At 36.3% G+C, this 12,950-nt stretch overlaps 1 protein-coding gene across 1 annotated transcript in view; it reads right to left on the bottom strand.

The window, feature by feature from the left end:
* The window catches only part of LUZP2 (leucine zipper protein 2), a 335,801-nt gene that overhangs the window by 14,092 nt on the left and 308,759 nt on the right, over positions 1-12,950 (bottom strand). Inside the window, exon 10 of the mRNA XM_040980287.1 lies at positions 11,734-11,838. Coding sequence (XP_040836221.1) covers positions 11,734-11,838 — 105 coding nt within the window. The remainder of the gene's footprint in view (positions 1-11,733; positions 11,839-12,950) is intronic.

The raw sequence follows: 12,950 nt of genomic DNA, 5'->3' as shown, positions 1-12,950 counted from the left end.
AGATGCCCTAGGTACATATCTTTCCTAAAATGACTAAGCATTTTATCTCATATATACATCTTCATCATAAGATGGATTTTGGCAATGAACTCCCATTGACATAATGTTATGCTTTGACTAGAGAAACAAAGGAGACAACAAAAATATTAGGGCAAGAGAGGCCCTGAAATCACTTTCTTTTGGACATGGACTTCAGGTAATTATAATATTGGTAGGGAGATGTTAGTAATGGAGTATTCTTGTTAATTATCAGGATTGCAATGTTTATGTAGTGAGAAAAAATCTCTGCAGTCATGCACAAATACGTTTACATATCAGCTCCATCTTCTGCTATGTAATACTATGGATAATTTAAACCTTAAGATAATTAATGTTAAACATTAATTAAAAACCCTGATTCTCATCTTTGAATTCTGACATTCAAACAAATAAACCCATAGATCATATTATTACATTTCAATAATATTTCAGGAGCAGAAGAAAATAATATTATGAAAAATATACAAAGCATGTAATGTTCAAATAAAGGGAGGGGAAAGTGTGTATGTATATCTGGGACCCAACTACTTGAAATTTGACTTACTACTTCCCAGATATGTGTTAGAAGGAAGACAGAACTGCCATCATATAGCAGGAGTGAACTCCTGGCACTATAATATATAGATTATGGGTGGACATCCCAAGCAGCATATTAGTCACTGTGTCAAACACTGTCTCCTATTGTTCACATTCAAAATTTAGCATCACAACAAAATGAGATAATGTAAGTAATACAGCAGAGTGAATAGATTGAGAAGATAGCTTATCCCACTGCACACGTTTGCTGTGATCTGAATATTGCTGCATCTCCAATAGACTTATGCTGAAATGATTGTCCTTAAGATGATGCCATTAAGAGCAGAAAAAACAGAAGGTTGTAAGAGCAAAACTGTAAAGTCTTTCATGAATGGAATCAGTGTACTTATAAAAGAGGTCCAACAGAGGCCCCTCACTTTTTTCTTTTTTAAGATTTATTTATTTATTGGAAAGTCAGATATACAGAGAGGAGGAGAGACAGAGAGGAAGATATTCCGTCCGATGATACACTCCCCAAGTGTGTGCAACAGCCAACGCTATGCGGATCCCAAGCCAGGATCCAGGAATTTCTTCCAGCTCTCCCACGCGGATGCAGGGTCCCAAAGCTTTGGGCCGTCCTTGACTGCTTTCCCAGGCCACAAGCAGGGAGCTGGATGGGAAGTGGAGCTGCCGGGATTAGAACTGGCACCCATATGGGATCATGTTGCATTCAAGGCGAGGACTTTAGCCATTAGGCCACTGTGCTGGGCCAATCCCTCGCTTTTTTTTTTAAATTTATTTATTTGATTAATTGCATTGCAATATGTGACACAATGTTATAGGCACTGGGATTCCCCCCATCCCTCCCCGAACCCTCTCCCCATGGTGGATTTCTCCACCTTGCTGCATTACCACAGTTCAAAGTCAGTTGAGGTTCTTTCATTGGAAGTATTTACCAAGCATAAAGTCCAGTGTCTTATTATCCTAGTGGGTTCAATGATTTCTTAGTGAGACCATCTCTGGTCTGAAGGTCAAGCCAGCAAAGTATCATCCCAATCAATTAAAGGCCCCGATATAACATCAACTGCCATTTACAACTTTATGGCATTAATTGACATGGTATTGATTAATAGTATGTTGATAGGAAAATGCAGTTGCTTAACTACATCCTGTGACTTCTTCTTAGACATTTCAATTTTGGTTTATATTCAACCTGATTCCATACAGTTATCAGTTTAGGTACAGTATATATATATATATATATATTTAGGATGGGTGTGCAGAGAAATCCCCCATACCCCAGTGAGGTGTAACTAATCTGTGTCCCACCTAGTGAGGCATATTTGGGTCCACGCTGGCCGTTTCCTGTCTGATTCTAAGCTTTCCATATTGTTGTCTGTCCATTCTAGATTTTCTTGTTTGTTTGTATATTTGTTTGTTTTGAAGGGTTACTGGAGCGATCCTAATGGTCACCACTTCTTGAGATGTCCCTTTTTAAACTTAAATTTCTATATTTTTTTTAATAAATGCCTCTGCCATGTGAAAATAAAAACACCAAAGGTTTTGTTGCTGAACATTTCCATCAAGGGTATGGTTCTTCCTCTATCCTCTTATGCTAGTTAGCATTTTCCTGGGTGGGGAAAATTGAGCAATCACTCTTCTTATTCAGTAAGCATTCCCTTGGAGAATGTCTTTTGTCTTTTATTATTACTATTATTTTTTCTCCTTAAGGAAAAATCATTTATTTACCCAAATTAGCCAAATATCAGAGAAGAATTTTATGTTGACCATGCAAATTGTTGGCTTCAATAAAAAATTCATCATTTAAAAATAGTTTATGGGGCCCGGCGCGGTGGCGCAAGTGGTTAAAGGTCCTCGCCTTGCACACCCGGGATCCCATATGGGCGCCGGTTCTAATCCCGGCAGCCCCGCTTCCCTCCCAGCTCCCTGCCTGTGGCCCAGGAAAGCAGTGAGGATGGCCCAAAGCTTTGGGAACCTGCACCCGCGTGGGAGACCCGGAAGAGGCTCCTGGCTTCGGATTGGCACAGTATCGGCCCGTTGCGCTCACTTGGGGAGTGAATCATCGGACGGAATATCTTCCTCTCTGTCTCTCCTCTCTGCATATCCGCCTTTCCAATGAAAAAATAATAAAAATAAATCTTAAAAAAAGTGGTTTATGAAAATAAAGGTATATATTTAAAAAGAACCTTGAAAAAGAGGATGACTTGTCAAAAAGACATGACTTCTTCTTGTTTTTATTTTTAATTACATGCCATCTTAAATCTTTATTTTTAGGACTGCAGAAACAAATGAGAAATAAAATACATGGAATAATTTATTGCAGATTCATTTTCAAATAGCCTTACCATTTTTGTTTCAGAACATGACAGTTGATATAGATTTCCTTTTGGTTAAAAAAATAACACCTTTCTATTTCAGAGGAAGAATTAGTTATGTCTCTTATGTCCTTTATCTCTGAAACATTAAATAATGTAGAATAATCAATGCAACTGGGTAAGTTAAAATTCTATTTACAAAGATAAGATCAGATTGAAAAATTGCAAATCACGTACAAGTTTTTGTTATACTCAACAGGAAAAAAATATAGTTGTTTTTGTTCATTTTTTCTATGATGCAAACTTTGTATAGGGAGCAGACTTGACATATTCATTAGTGAACTAGGAAAAATGTAAAGCAACTCTGAAAACTAAAAATGAAAATAAACCAGAAATCAGTAACAAAAAGATTTCAGGCTGACTTTGGAGATCTATGCACCATTGCGGAATAATTCTGTCAATCTCAATCTACATTAAGATTATTATTTTTTTAAGCAATGCCTTGAAGAAATCCAAAAAAATTAAAAACTTCTCATTTCATTTGCAATAAATGGTTTATATACATAAATATGATTCTTACTACTCCAAAGAAAACAAAATATTCAATTAAATCATTCAAAAAGAATTGTAATTCCATTGGATAAAATAAACTATATACATTACTAATATTTATAAGGAAATGTATCCCAAATAATTAACCATTACTAAATTTGCCAATTAAATACAAAATAAAAATTGGTTTCACAACTACTAGCATTTACTAGCAAGCATTACTACCATAACAAGAGGTGATAAAGATGTGGACAAACTAGAACTCTAATACATTAAAACTCATTTCTAGAAGTTATTCACCTGAATGTTCATAATGAAAAAAAATGAAGCAACCCAGAAGTCAACAACTGCTGGATGGATAATGAAATTCTGATGTTACCATGAAAGGTAACTTTATTTTGCAATAGTAGAACAAATTACTGAAAAATATTACAGATAGACATTATATTATATAAGGAAAATTAGTTGTAAAAGGCAGTAATATGATAAATTTAAAATTACAAAATTCATTGAAAGTACAAAGTTGTATACAAGAAGCCATTCATTGTTTTTATGAAAATGGGAACAGAGATTTTTTTTTGTTTCTTTAAGAAATAAATATAGGCTGCTCACTTCCAATCTAACTTTCTGATAATATGTCTAGAAAATAGCAAAAAAAAAAAAAAAAGTCCCTTGGCTCCTGACTTTGGACCAGACCAAATCCATCCGCTGCATCCCTCCAGGAAGTCAATTAGTGGATGGAAGAGCTCTCTCTGTCTCTCCTTCTTTGTACCTCTTTCAAATAAATCTTTTCTTAAAGATTTATTTATTTTTATTGGAAGGTTAGATTTCACAGAGGAAGAGGGACAGAGCAGAAGATCTTTCGTCCATTGATTCACTGCCCAAGTGGCCGCAACAGCTGGAAGTGTCCCGATTAGAAGCCAGGAGGCATGAGCCTCTTTCAGGTCTCCCCCATGGGTGCAGGGTCGCAAAGCTTTGGGCCGTCTTCGACTGCTTTCCCAGGCCACAAGCAGGGAGCCAGATGGGAACCGTGGTGGCCAAGACAGAACTGGCCCCCATATGGGATCGTGGCACATGAAAGCCCAGGTCTTTAGCCTCTAATCTGAGCTACAGCACAAGGATCAAGAAAACTTTTTTTTAGAGGAATATGTGACATATTCCTTTTTGTTCACATTAATATTAAAATTAATGACTCCCATACCAAAAAAAATTGACAGAAACAAACTGTTTAGGTCTCCACTTACATATTCCAGTTTTAGTAATACTAATGCCCTTAGCAATGAAAGTATATGTTGTACTTTAGACACAGAATCTTATCTCTGCACTGCACCAGAGCTCTCTTTTTAACATTCTGCCAGTTTCCTGTTCTGTTTCTACTATTGACTTAAATTAAATGCACATTATATTTTATTTCTTCGATATTAAATTTTGTAAAGCCTATTGTCTGAATCTTTTAGGTTTACAAAATAGACAAATTGATTTTAAAAATTAAAAAATATCCTTAGCTGTAGCAGCTGCCTAAGTTGCCTTGTATCTAGGCAAATGTTAGGCGGCTGGGAGATATGCAGCCAATAGCTTGTGGTCATTCTTGGCCTGCTGAATGCCAAATTATGTTAACTATACCAATAATTCAATATGCCACCATAATTACTATTTATTTATTTACTTATTTATGTAAGATCAGTGAGGAAGGGCCTAGCACCATAGCATAGTGGTTAAGGTCCTAGCCTTGCACGTGCAAGGATCCCATATGGTCACCAGTTCTAATCCCAGCAGTCCTGCTTCTCATCCAGCTCCCTGCTTGTGGCCTGGGAAAGCAGTCAAGGATGGCCCAAAGCCTTGGGATCCTGCACCAGTGTGGAAGACCAGGAAGAAGTTCCTGGCTTCGGTTTGGCTCAGTTCCAGCCATTGCAGCTATTTGGGTAGTTAACCATAGGATGGAAGATCTTCCTCTCTGTCTGTCCTCTTCTCTGTATATCTAACTTCCCAATAAAAATAAATAAATCTTAAAAAAAAAAAAAGATCAGTGGGGAAGAGTTAACTCAGAATGGGACATCCCAATATGACTTGCAGGACAAACTGCAATGGCGAGAGGAAAAGGATTTGGAAGTGTATTAGAGTTTTAGCAGTTAACAGCATGTTTGCCAAGGAAAGAATGACTAGTGCCTTTAATGGAACAGGCCATTACAGTTGCAGCAGGTATGTGTTGGAGCTGAGATAATGTGGTTTAGAGGGAGAACGCTGGAAGGTCATGTCTGGGCTAGACCAAAGCATCTGTCCACGTGGGAGACCTGGGGTGGGCTAATAAGCATCACTGACTGCCACAGGTGCTTGCAGATCTGGGGCTTGAGGTCATGCCTTGTAGGCTAGGCCACAGTACCTACCAACAAATGATGGAGCAGGAATTGGACCACATCATGGTGGCCACAGCACACACCGGAATGTGAGAGAATCACGACTGGGATTCCATGTGGAAATTGTGGGGTTGTCTATATGGGACTTTAGCATCTACCAATTAGTATAGAGAGCTGGGAGCACAGATGGCGCAAGCCAGGTTGGACGACAAAACTGCCTCTGCCAGCACTCATGAGAGTGCTTCCTATGTAACTTCAGAAAAATTTATGAAGGCAGGAGAATAGTCTCCATACAATTAATGCCATGGTCTTATTATTCAGTTAGACATCAATAGTTGTATATAATAGTTCCAAAATTTGTGCAGAGAAATTAGCATTTTTCTAATCTAATTTTCATGAACTTTCTAAAGTGCTCTCAACTGAAAACCTTAACTTTGTCCCTAATTCAAACTGAACTCTAGAAATTCAGGAGCTCTCACTGTCTAGCATCAAGTGATTTTCTAATGATAAATTGTGTTCAATATTTAACGATTCGATACAAGTCTAAGATCTCAATGACATTTTACTCCTTTTCCTCTCTTTGCCCTTTCATCCTCCTTCCCTCTTCACCACTCTTTAAAATTAACTTTTGCAGATAATACACCACAGTAAAAGCTTAATATCTTAGAGATCAGTTTAACAAGTATAGAGCAAAAAGACCCTTGTCTAGTGGGAATACAGACGATAGGTATAAACAAATGTTCTGCAGGAATATAGCCTGGACTGTAAACAATATTTAGATCTCAAATGTCAGTTTTGCTCATATAAGAATAGTATCACAGGTCAGGAAAACCATGGGAGACTTTGTAAAATATAGACCACAACTCTCGGCACTGTATTTTCTATCTATGCATACTTATGATATTGCCCAGCTAACTACAAATCTGCACAAGGAAACATTCATCTTATAACTTATGGCAAAATTGTTCCTTCCTGTCCTATGGTTTTTTAATTCTACTCTCACTGGAAGTAAATTACAGGGTAATTTATGTCTACTTCTCATTAGCAGCATATGCAAAACGGAATGGTTTGAGTACATGTTCACACATACAATGTTTTTGCAAACATTCATAAATTCAGTTTGCTAATCTACTTCGTCAGCCAGTAGATTTAACATATTTGATTTTATTAACGTGTCTTTCGACTCTTACTTAGTTTCTTTAGTTGCAGTTTGATTTCATTCCAGAATTTTTAATTTTAGCAAATGCTTTCCTTTCTGGATTGAAGACTAATCAAGAAGCAATTCAATAGAGTCATTGTTATTTTTTGCGTCAAAACTAGACATGAAAGATTATGCAAGCTTTATTCTGCCAAAATCCATGAATTTCATTTTATTTATTTTAGGTGAAAAATTACAGAATATGAGCTCTATATTTTTCAATATGACTTCAGTTAGAATGATTTTTACAAAAAAATCATAATGCACAAAAATTCAGTCATGAACAGATAGAAAACCTATGTAAACCAAGAAAAAGAATGGGATTGGGCCCGGCGCGGTGGCGCAAGTGGTTAAAGGTCCTCGCCTTGCACGCCCGGGATCCCATATGGGCGCCGGTTCTAATCCCGGCAGCCGCGCTTCCCTTCCAGCTCCCTGCCTGTGGCCCGGGAAAGCAGCAGAGGACGGCCCAAAGCTTTGGGACCCTGCACCCGCGTGGGAGACCCGGAAGAGGCTCCTGGCTTCGGATCGGCATAGTATCGGCCCGTTGCGCTCACTTGGGGAGTGAATCATCGGACGGAAGATCTTCCTCTCTGTCTCTCCTCTCTGTATATCTGCCTTTCCAATAAAAAAATAATAAAAATGAATCTTTTAAAAAAAAGAAAAAGAATGGGATTGAATCACTGCAGCTACGGTAAATAACAGCTGTAAAACCCTGAGACAGAAAGGGCAGGATGGCCTGCCTGCTGAATTCTGCCAAATTTTCAAGAAGTAATTCCAATTCTTGTTAAACTATTTAAAACAATTGAAAAGGAGAAAATCCTTCCAAACTCCTTGAATGAGACAAGCATCTTAATTGAAAAACCAGAAAAGAGAAACCTCAAAGAAAGAGAACAATTGATAATTATCCCTGATGAACATGGATGTGAAAATCTATAAAACATTAGCTACTCAAATCCAAAAACACATTAGAATGATCATTTATTTGGAGTAACTGGAAATTACTCCTGGTACGCATGGATGGTTAAACATAAGCAAATCAATGTAATGTATCATGTTAATTTGTCACATTAATAACTGAAAACTAAAAAGCATATGATTAGTTCAGTAGATACAAAGAAAGAGTTTGATAAAATACAACATCCTTTTATGATATAAATCTTAGGCAAATTCAGTGGAGAAGAAACATCCCTCAACACAATCAAGGCAGCACAATCCCTATCAAAGTACCAATTTATTCCTTCTCAGTTCTAGAAAAAAAATGACACTAAAATTCATAAAGGAAGGAAGAATCCCTGGATAGCTGAAGCAAATAAAGTTGGAAGCATGATAATACAAGATAATACAGAACAATTATAAACAAAATAGTCTGGTACTAAGACAAAACATATCTAGATATCTAGCCAATGAAACAGGATAGAACCCCCAGAATTCAAGCCACATATTTCCAACCAATTAATCTTTGACAGATGACTTGAAATCAATCCCTGAGGAAAGAACAGACTCTTCAATAAATGATGCTGGGGAAATTGGAACTCCACACACAGAAGGGAAAGCCAAGACCCTTATACTGCACTTTACACACACACACACACACACACACACACACACACACACACACACACACAATCTAAATGGATAAATGATAAAAATCTGAAATGTGATACCATAACATTTCTAGAAGCAAAACCATGGAAATACTTCAAGACATTGGCATAAGCATGTGAAACAAATTCCAGAAGCATAAGTAGTAAGACAAAAATAGATAAATGGGATTACATCAAACTAAGAACTTCATTAAGGCAACCATGTACTACATGGAGAGCTAACTGACAGAAGGATAGAGAATGTTTATACACCATGCAACTAAAAATATTAATGCTCAGGGTTTATAAAGAGCTCATGATTTCAACAACAAAACAAATAACTGAGTTATGAAATAGGCAAAGGATATGTATAGGCAATAAAGGATGAAATACAAATGAACAACATAAACATGAAAAGATCCTTATGGTAAGGAGCTATCAGGGAAATAAAAGGAATAATCACAATAATGTTTTCCTTACCTTGGTTAGAACAGTCATTATAAAATAGCATGATCAACACTGACACAGATGTGCAGAAAAGTGTGCACCAATTTACAGTTGAAGTGAATATAAACTGGTATAACCATTATGCACAACAGTATTCAGACTACTCAGATATCTGAAAATAGATCTACCACATGACCCAACCACCCCACTCCTGAGACTTTATCCAAAGCAAATGAAATTAGCATATGAAGGAGTTATTTGTACCCTTTCTCTTTACTGCAGCTAACTGTACAATAGCTAAGACTGGAACCAACCAAACAAAGATGACTGAATGCGATAATGTAGTATATACACTTTATGCAATACTACCCAGTTTTTTAAAGATTTATTTTTATTATTATTTTTTAATACTACCCAGTTTTAAAAAGAAATTAAATCTGTTTTTTCACCAAAATGGATAAAAAAAAATCAGTTCTGAAAGAGCAAGTAACATATCATTTGGGAATGTGATAATATTGGTTACCTCTTGCCTATCCTTCCAACTTCTTATTTGTTGAATACTAGTATTAGCTAAGAAGTAAGTTTGTGAAAATATAGAGTGGAATATTATGTCTTTGCAAAAACTTAGGAGGAAAGAAGAAGGAGGGAGATTGAGGTGAGCAGAAGAATGAGGGCAGTATGATTGTCCTTTGGGGACTTTACCTATGGAATGCATAAAATTGTTCTTCAAAAATATTTTCAAAATCATATTCATTTAGTTAGTTAACTATCTGATTGGCAGGAATGCACAGAAAGAGAGAGAGACAGACATGGAGAGAGAAAGAGAGGCATTCCATCCACTGGATCACTGTCCAGATGATGTGGTGGCCAAGACAGACACATATCCAAGCAAGAGACCTGAAAAATCATATAGGAACTTGAACCTTCTTCCAACATTTTCTCATGTACATTAGCAGCAGCTGGATTAGAAGTAGTCATACGATGTCTTCAAGAAGGTTTTTGATATTACTCTTCATTACTCTTCATTGATTCAGTTAGTTATTAGTTATTCAGTAGCATGTTATTTAACTTCATTGTACTGTAAATTTCTGTTTTTCTTTCTGTTGTTGATTTTACACTGTGGCTTTTCAATTAAGGTGATGTACAGTAACTGTGTAATGGAGAATATCATATCCAGATGTGAAGATAAATGTACTATGCATCTACAGTTTCAGATCAAAGAAAGACTCCCAATGAAACTGTTTACTATATCCTGACAATAGGATGCTGGACTCTCTGCCGTTCTTCGTGCTTGCAGTGATGGATTTATGACTGTTTATAAAGAACTATACCACTGTATTAAAACAGGGGAAATAGGTGGTGGGGGTATTCTTGGGGATTGGGGAAGGGAAATCCCAAAACCTATGGATTAAAATTAAAAGAAGAAGAAGAGCAAGAGCAAGAACAAGAAGAAGAAGAAGCAGAAGAAGAAGAAGAAGAAGAAGAAGAGCATCTAGAATCTGAATGTCACCCACAGAGATTCTGACGTCACAGACTTTACCTGCCACAACACAACACTGGTCCCTGAAAAATACTTCCAATGTGATAACTCCGTAGTTGATTCTATTTGCTTTATGTGCGCCATACTATATAATCACATTCTGTGGAAATGTGTGTTTGCTTTGGGTCTTTTTTTTTTAAGATTTAATTCTTTATTGGAAAGTCAGATATATAGAGAGGAGAGACAGAGGGGAAGATCTCCCGTCCAATGATTCACTCCTCAAGTGAGCGCAATGGCTGATACTATGTCAATCCAAAGCCAGGATCCAGGAACTTCTTCTGGGTATCCCATGCGGGTGCAGGGTCCCAAAGCTTTGGGCCGTCCTCGACTGCTTTCCCAGGCCACAGGCAGGGAGCTGGATGGGAAGCGGAGCTGCCGGGATTAGAACCAGTGCCCATATGGGATCCTGGGCATGCAAGGGGAGGACATTAGCCGGTAGGCCACTGCTCCGGGCCCTGTTTTGGGTTTTAATATTTCAACATATGTATATGGTGTGAGAATAACCACATTGCTTAACCTTTTTGCCACTCACCTGGAAAAACTCACATTCGCAATTACCGTAAGACTGCAGCTATACTTCACAATAAAATTCATATACAAAGAACAGTTCTATTCTTGAATTTAAAAGCAGAGAAAATATTTTGCTTCAGCAAACAAGCCAGTCCCCAAGAGACAAACACTATTTATTTTTCTCTGAATTGTGAGAACTGATACACTAAGCAAGAAACTGACATGAACAAAATAGTCACTTTGAGTTTTGATTACTATTTACAGCTTTTGTATATGATCTTAAGGAACTGTGTTTTTTTTTCCTTTTGACTATTTGCTGTATTATTTATGTAATGGAGGTTTATGATTTTGATTATGACATGAACTGAAAGTATATTATTGTAGAAAAATTAAAAATAATAAGAAAAAAGGAGGAAGATGCAGGGTGGAAACATAGGCAGAAAAAATTATAGGGTGGAAATTATCATTATGCTTCTAAGTCTGTATTGTGAAATACATGAAATTTGTTCATCTTATACAAATCAAATGATAAAAATAAATGCATTTGTTAAAGGCATAATATTTTTTAGTTACTGCATACAATTAAGAAGCCTCCTTCTATACTTAGGGAAGGAAGCATATATGACGTTATTAAAAATAGTTTTTAAGTTCATCTTACTTCTTGAGAATCACAGACGGTGGTACTTGGATTTCCTTCCTTTGTTGCCTCAACTTGAGAACTGTCATTGTGTCCATTGTGCCGAAGAGGAGTAATTTGTTGTGCCTTCAGAGAAACAGAAAGAAAAAATAGATAGAGATCATTAAAAACAAGATTTTTGGGTTCAACAAATGGATCCACATGGCTATTGCAGCACATGATAAATGGCATTACTTTACTCAATGATAAACACCATTTTTTTAAATGACTATTTCAGATTCTTTGAAATTAACTTTGCAAGTAAATAACATAGGTTCTGCACAGTTTTGCTTTCATGAAAGTTATTTTCCCATTTAAAATACTGATTTCTCACACACTCTATTTTTATTTTGGTGATCCTGGTAATTCACGAAATAGCATCCTATACCTTTCCCCTATTGTATCACAGGGTGTATTTGAGTAAGTGCATACTCTGTTTTCTTCACAAAATATTTTGTAAAAATTCATACTTTGAGTAGTCACAAAAACACCTGATAAACGAATCTGACTCTGCCTTGAAGCTTGGGAAACTTAAACATACACTAAATTTCACGTATTTGATAATAATTTAAAACCAAAACAATACCCAGATTCCAATCATAGATGGATAGACTAATATTGCTGTACAAATGCTAGAGAGTTAATGTAAATGTTGCTATACCCAGCTCTATAATTGCGCAAATGCATATTTCATTCTGCAGCAGAGCTAATTTACATATGGTGATATTTCTATTAATCTTTGAGGGTAATAATCAGACAGAGAGAAAATCTGGCACACACTGAAATGCATGAGTCTGAAACCTTTATCAACATTGATTAACAAAGGTTGAGAAATGAAGTTCGTAAACATTGCGGATTCAAAAATCTAAGGCTGAAGCATGACCTAGTGAGTACACAAAGCTCACCAAACTTTTTCACTTGTGTTGTCTCATACACAATGCCCATTAGATTTTCCATAAACAATAACATACCTTTATGGGAAAATGTCTTAGAAAAACTAACATTTGTACAGAAATAAATGCAAAATGCTAAATAAATGAAATAGAACGGTAAGTACAAAAATGTTAATGCACCTAACAGAATGTTAAAGAAACAGAAATTAAGGCACAAAATAGTTTTTGCATCATATTACCTAAAGTAAGTATCAAATACTAAAAAAAAAAAAAAAAAAAAAAAAACACCTCATTAGTATAAACTAC

The sequence above is a fragment of the Ochotona curzoniae genome, unplaced genomic scaffold (genome assembly GCF_017591425.1).
Source record: "Ochotona curzoniae isolate NIBS_2020 unplaced genomic scaffold, NIBS_Ocur_1.0 contig_3432, whole genome shotgun sequence".
NCBI classification, from domain to species: Eukaryota; Metazoa; Chordata; class Mammalia; order Lagomorpha; family Ochotonidae; genus Ochotona; species Ochotona curzoniae.
This window is presented reverse-complemented; position numbering and strand designations above follow the sequence as displayed.